General features: G+C 50.5%; 2 protein-coding genes across 2 annotated transcripts in view; both read left to right on the top strand.

Moving 5' to 3' along the window:
* Window positions 1-369, top strand: part of Pmar_PMAR006771 (hypothetical protein) — a gene marked incomplete at both ends in the record, with an annotated part of 3,378 nt that extends 3,009 nt beyond the window's left edge. The window contains one exon of the mRNA XM_002788037.1: window positions 235-369. Coding sequence (XP_002788083.1) covers window positions 235-369 — 135 coding nt within the window. The remainder of the gene's footprint in view (window positions 1-234) is intronic.
* Window positions 370-737: 368 nt separating this feature from the next.
* On the top strand, window positions 738-2,109 carry Pmar_PMAR006770 (hypothetical protein; the record flags this gene model as incomplete). Its single annotated transcript, XM_002788036.1, has 8 exons — window positions 738-842; window positions 888-1,036; window positions 1,192-1,284; window positions 1,333-1,399; window positions 1,444-1,603; window positions 1,657-1,712; window positions 1,760-1,858; window positions 1,903-2,109. The coding sequence occupies 8 exons, from the start codon at window positions 738-740 to the stop codon at window positions 2,080-2,082; spliced, it is 909 nt and encodes a 302-aa protein (XP_002788082.1). The 3' UTR covers window positions 2,083-2,109.
* Between the last annotated feature and the right edge of the window lie 4,393 nt (window positions 2,110-6,502).

The raw sequence follows: 6,502 nt of genomic DNA, 5'->3' as shown, positions 1-6,502 counted from the left end.
CATTGCGGCTTTGTGTGATGGAATCCGGCTTGAATGGGGGGATCACCCGCGGGATTAGCAGTAGAGTGTGATACTGATATTCGTCACTGATAGCTCATGCGATGAACAGATATCCATGTTAGCGTTAGGGACTATATGACTAACACCTTCAGCTAAGTGGGATAGCGTTGTTGCCCTGGACACTCGTCCTAGGGCTGGGCATCGACGGGTCTTCTAGTCGGTTTTGGGTTGTAGCGCGGGGAGAAAATCAATCGAGCATTCATCGTTGGACGCTCCGGAGCCGCAATCAAGGGTACTTGGTTGGATAGGCCAGTGAACTTCGCTCGTCCCATCCGCGATGCATGGCAGTTACTGCATCATCGATTGTAGTAGTTGTCTTTTGTGCATCCCATTGGTTGCTCAAGTCTCGAGCTATGGCCGACAACGATTGGAAGTACAGAGTGAACCGTAAGAATAGTACTTGTGAGTAGTTGCTACGGAAAACGTCTGCCGATAGAGCTGGGAGCTCACATAGCGGATATTGAGCAGAAGCATATGGCGGAAATGAGGCGACAAGAGAGGGAAATACGGGCACTCAAGGATAGAATCGATGGTAGACAAGGGCGTAGGTGAACGAGGTCATTAATTGGATTCAGGATTGAGGATGGAGAACGAGCATTTGACTACGCAGTTGGGGTCGACAGATGCAGGGAGTGATCCTTTTACCAGGACAGTGGAATGGACTATAACAGGTGAAAATGCATGTTGTGGGTGTCGAACCCGATATCACCGATATTCAATACCTAGGCATCAGAGAGCAGTTGAAGATGTGTTCGAAGCACGTGAGCATTTGGAGTCCCGAGGTACTAGAGTTGTGAATCCAGTCGGCGCGAAGGAGATATGTTCAGTTCTCTGCTTGTGGCATCCGTAACATGCAGTTAGAGTTCTTCCCACAAGGTCGGGAAACAGCAACTCTTGATGGCTTCTGCTCTGTCTTCTTATGGTGTCCTGAGGGAACGAATATCAAATACCAACTTTTTGTTGGCAATTATCACCGGTGAGTCCCCTCTTCACATTATGTACAATTATTCGGATCGATATGGGACGGGAAATTATCGGTATTAGATTGGTAGCATTGAGACGTCCACGACTGATCGTGCCTTATAATTCGTGGTTTAGTTGTAGCTGTGGATTCGTAATGGGTTCATTCAGGGCACCTGATGAGGATACCTACGATTCCCGTATGGGCCATGGACATTCCAATTTCTGTTTGCTCGATGCCGAGATTGATAACGTCACCGACAGGTAGAAAGTCGCAGCACGTATGTCTTCATTCGACTGTTGTTCGTATAGCGTCACTGTTGGCGTTGACATCCTGGACGTGTCGAAAGTGTATGAGATGGGTAATGGAGAGCTGAAGGTAAGGCAGGTTGATGGGAGCACCATGAGGTTCCTCTTGTGAAGATCCATAGATTGTCGTTGAACAAGCTTATGCGACGGGAAATGATGGTGATTGAGAATCATGATGTGTCCACGGTGGAATGGAAGATATCGCGGATCTCTCAAAGGTTGGCTGCAACACCTCGTGGGGCAAGCCTATACAGTCCTGTCTTCACAGCAGCAGGTAGGGGAGCCTTCTTAGTGTGAACGAATGTGTGAACATAATCGATTATGTAGGTATTCGTGATATGCTGCTAGAGTTCTATCCCAACGGCAATGCTAACACCAAGAAGGTACTCCTTCGTGATTTTATCTCGAATGTGGTCGCTATCATCTTCAGGATGGATATTGCAGTCTCTATCTCCGTTGCCCAGAAGGTACCCAGATAGTCGTTACTTTGATAGTGGGCTCGTATAGGAAAGGGCCGATAATGGCTAAGGTAGGCTCAGCATGGAGACATGTCATTGGCGAGATTGACATCAGTTCGATGGGTCGGCTGGAAAGGGGCTCCCGGAATTCTGTGAGTTGACAGCACAAATTAATAAAGATGACGATTCCATTATGGTGGGATTGGAATTGAAAAACGCCGCTTTGTCTGGTACCGACGGCAGTGGTAAGAAGACCGTCCTCAAGCTCGAGAGTGGTGGTCGATCTTATAGATAATTACTATCATTTTACATGGGGTAGTCGAAATAACGAGCATCTTGTTGAATTGCAGAGTGCAAGGATCGAACCCGTGGTCTATGAGTTTCGATATAGTTGACAGTATAATGTTGAGAATGTCGGCACAACGGCGAAGGCGCATGCGACTCGATGGCTTGGCCGTTGATGGAGAGCTGGTGAGTACTCAGTCCCATGTTGCTCCACACCTCTGCTAATCTACCTGTTGAATCTCCTGCACTGTTAACGTCGATCACTGAAGCTCCGACGATGGGAGATAATAGTAATTACTATTACTATGACCATTAACTATGGCTGTGTGATGTCGCGATGAATCACCCTGTTCAGCCGCTGTCGGAGACCAGCGCCATCTACAATATGCGTGACCTTCTTGTCGAGAGGACATATCCTATAACTAGAGGCTTCATCAGTGGAAGAATTCTGGTAGGCAGGACGGGCTATGCTGTGCAAATTCGTCAATCTATATCGTCCTTAACTTTTGAATACAAATGTATCTTATCGTCTTCCAGCCTTGGTCGTTCGCCGATCGTCTTCGTAAAGTCGGCGTCCCCGAGTACTCATGACTTCCAATCCCTCCTCCAACGGAAGTACGAGGTCGACAGTCTCCCCTTCAATACGGTTCGACTGGTCCTAAAAAGACTCATTAAGGCACGTAGAGAAAAGCGCTATCGCGCACGCCATGGTGATCGATTGGACGATACTAAAGACAAGGGATTCAAACTGAGGCCTTGGATGTGACCAGCGTTCCTGGTGCACAATTTGACCACCGAGGTAGGCTCGCGCCGGACGAGAGATACCAGTACCTGCCGAAGGGGAGTGTCGTCTAAGAGCCGGGAAGCAACGAGAGACGTCGACTTTATAAATAGTACATTACTGTGCCGAAAGCATTCCTACTCGTAAATCTGCTATTGCTTCTGCTGCTGTAGTCGGGTCAATTGCAATGAGTATTGTTCGGTTGTTAAGTGGAAGACAAATACGATGGTCTTAGTAGCATATACTATTGTGTCGAGTCGTCAATAAGGGATATTCGACAATAGGGGCTCGTGATGGCTAGAGAGTAATGGACGTAGTGTATTGTCGGGAGCCCGCGTAATTGATGGCCAGTGGTTCACCCCAGTGTGTCCAGGATAGAGTAGAGGAGGAGGGTAGTAGAAGAGTAGAGGGCAGCGGAGGGGATAGGATGCTGAATATTGAGATAGTCCTGCATAGGTCAGGGAGGGATGATGGAGGCTGGAAGTAAGTCAGGGGCAGCGTTTGGGAGCTTCAGATGGATGGGCTTCGACGGGTTCTTTCTCGGAGCCTTATGGTGGGGACGAGAATGAATTTTTAAAGATGCTTAACTGTAGCCAAGGAGGTTGTCGTTTAGGCTGGCCCCAAGTGCAACTCTATCCCTCCTTAAAGATGTCCCACACGCCCCAAGGCGACGGCCGAGGCCTTTGGAAGTCGTCTGTCATGATGATGAGATGGAGAGAGGCATGGTAATGGGTGGAAATGTAGAGGGTGTTGGTGATGCAGTCGTAGGTCGTGTCACCAGCATCGACTCTCCCCGCGACTGGTGTAGACTATTCGGTCGAGTCAAGTCATGATGGGCATCATGACAGTGTCACAGACCGGACCCGCCTACCTGTCCGTCTATCCTTGCTCATCCTCTCATCCTTCGCCATTCACTTCACAGGCCGCACACTATAACCGAGATGCTGGAGTCTCTCTACCGAACCTTGCTTCTTCCGGGAGTAGAAGCTCGAATGAGAAGTTCGAGTCGATGCGAAGGAGGGTATTCGGTATTGGTCATAGCGACAACGTTCGACCCCCGGCAATTATAGAGCAACGTTCTGGGGAAGCCCCAGGTCTACCGAGAGGTGGGGATAGGTTGATCGCGCAGTTGTGGATACTGCTTTCCTAGATTCCTCTTTCCTTCTCCAGAATGGAGGTGTTCATGGTAAGTCACTTCTACCGCCCTGTTTGTATATTCTTCTCCAGTCCCTCCCCGAGCAGCTGTCGATACGGAGTACTCTGGACAGGAGGGTCGACCGCGGGCTGGGTTGGGAAAGGACCCATCCACACGGAAGGTTCTCGACTATAGGGGGTCTGGCTGTATCCAAACCACCGATGCAGCATGTCAGTGTGAGTTTTTCAGCGATGTTAAACGATGAGTATGTGCAACGTTTCTACAATCGTCAGGGTCTTTCGGGCTCTTACGATGATGCATTCCCTTCTACGAATGCCACATCGTTCATGCTACCTCTATATCATTAGCAACGACTGTGCTTTGTTACCAGGTATTGAGTCTAGAGAGGTCTCGAGAAGTCGGCTAGAGGCCGCCGATGTCCGGTCAGCTGTTATCATCCCCACTATCTAGTTCCGCATGCGGTTATAGGTGCGCTGAGCTGGAGGCAGAAGTAGAGCTGCTACGAATAGGCAGTGATAAGGTGGCAGCAATGGAGGCTGAGCTTACCTCATTGGCAGCTGAGGTATCCACCAGTGGTGTTCGAATAATATGCAGGCTCGGGTAGGTCGATCGACTAACGGTAGGGTTGCAAGAAGAGAGAAGGAGGAATGACGTTCGATGCGACCACTCGAACTGTGCTCCCGAGCAGGTAGATGCCGGGGAGCTGAGAAAGAGGGTTTTGTTATGTGTATGCTCCCTCCTGGACGCTGCGGTCCTCAGATTGCCCAATTGGGACGGCTCGAGCGTCGTCAAGAGGAGAGGAAGGTGACAGCTGATGGCACAATACGCGATCTCCAAGATAGCCTTATGAAGGAAAGGAGTAGGGTGTCAGAGTTGGAGTTATTATTGGAGACGGCAAAGAACGAGATACGTTTGTGAGGCGCTCTACGATCACTCCCTCGGCAAGCATTCGACAGGTCGAAAGTTAATAGGGAGTCACTGCAACAGCATGAATCAATTCGAAATCACTCCGGCGAGAACAGCGTGGAGAAGGAGTCTGATCGGCGGGAGGAAGGGCTCATCAGGGTGATGGCTACCGCCGCTGGGGGGATGGACGGGTGGATAAGTAGGTCCGAAGAGAGGAGGGAGAACATCATGAGTCCTTGTCGGGGCTGACCAGCGAAGGGGCGAGAACGGAGGCCGCAGAAGAGAAAGTGCAGAAGTGAGCCTATCAACTTTTTAATGATTTGGTGCCGTCTATGTAGGTTATACCAGCGTGTGGAAGAACTCCAGCAGCGGGTGAGTAGAGGTGCTGATGACACAATCAAGTGGGCTTAGGTAGATGAGAAGGCGACTGAGCTGATCTCCGTCTCGATCGAACGAGATGAGCTCTCTCACAAACTAGATAAAGCAAATGAGAGGCTGTCCTCTGCCGTCGAGCAAATAGGAATACTTGAAGCAGCAGTTGAGCGGGAATCATCGCAGAGGTAGGCTCGAACATGCTTGATAGTGACGACGTACGGCTTCAGGCAGTTGCTCATTCTACAGCGTCACGGCCTGCAAGAGGAATGTGATAGACTCACAACGACGGTGGAAAGGCTGGATCGGATCAACACTGAGAACATCCTCACCAAAGGGCAGGCCGGAAGACGGGTAGGGTGCTCTTGGGCAGTAGATCAGCGATGGATTGGTCGAGGAGGTACGAGGCTACGAGGAAGGAGGACTAGCCGGCAGGGTCATTAACCAGACCAGTCTCGACCAGAGCTGCGTGGGTGTACGCTCCCTTCGATTCAGTGGTACACAAGTTGCAGGCGCGGCAGTTGATTACAATGTCTCTGGAAGATTACAACGCTGAGTGTACCCGGGTTGCTGAGGTCACTGAACAACTTTTGAAGGAGCGACGGACAGTCCAACGCCTTCTGGATGAGGTTACTAGTTCACCACAGAAGAGACACTGAATGTTGGTGTTCCCTCCTGCTGAAGGTACGTCAGCTTAGGCTCGATAAAAGAGACCTTGAGGTGGCTCTGCGCGGTACGACCGAGCCGATCACAGGCGGAGTGTGCCGCCCTGTAATCTACTCTTCATCCTCCTCTCGACATGTACTGTACCAGGCACCAGTCGGGCACAGTAACAGTCTATCAGGAACAAGACCGGTGGCTGGTCGCAGTGGATTGGTGAGCGAATCGCACCAGCATACCTTAATTAGATGGTAGGCACTCCCGACATCGGTGAGGTCTATTCGTACGACTGACGCGTCGATGACAACGACTCCATCCCACCATCAGGATGACTCTGGTGTTGTCGACTCGGAAAGATGTACTCCAGTAGCTCACCCTCTCTTTCATGAACATATTGTGTGGTCAGTGGCGCCGATCCCCCACGCCCTTCATAAGGCAGCCTCGATATCTGTCTCGACCACTCGGCCACTACTCCCGCCCAACCTTGGCAGTCCAAACCCTTCGGCACTCTTCCATCACCCCAGCTGTTATCCGAAACGGGATGTTGCTTGATGT

This window comes from Perkinsus marinus, assembly GCF_000006405.1.
Source record: "Perkinsus marinus ATCC 50983 genomic scaffold scf_1104296928836, whole genome shotgun sequence".
NCBI lineage: Eukaryota > Perkinsozoa > Perkinsida > Perkinsidae > Perkinsus > Perkinsus marinus.
This window is presented reverse-complemented; position numbering and strand designations above follow the sequence as displayed.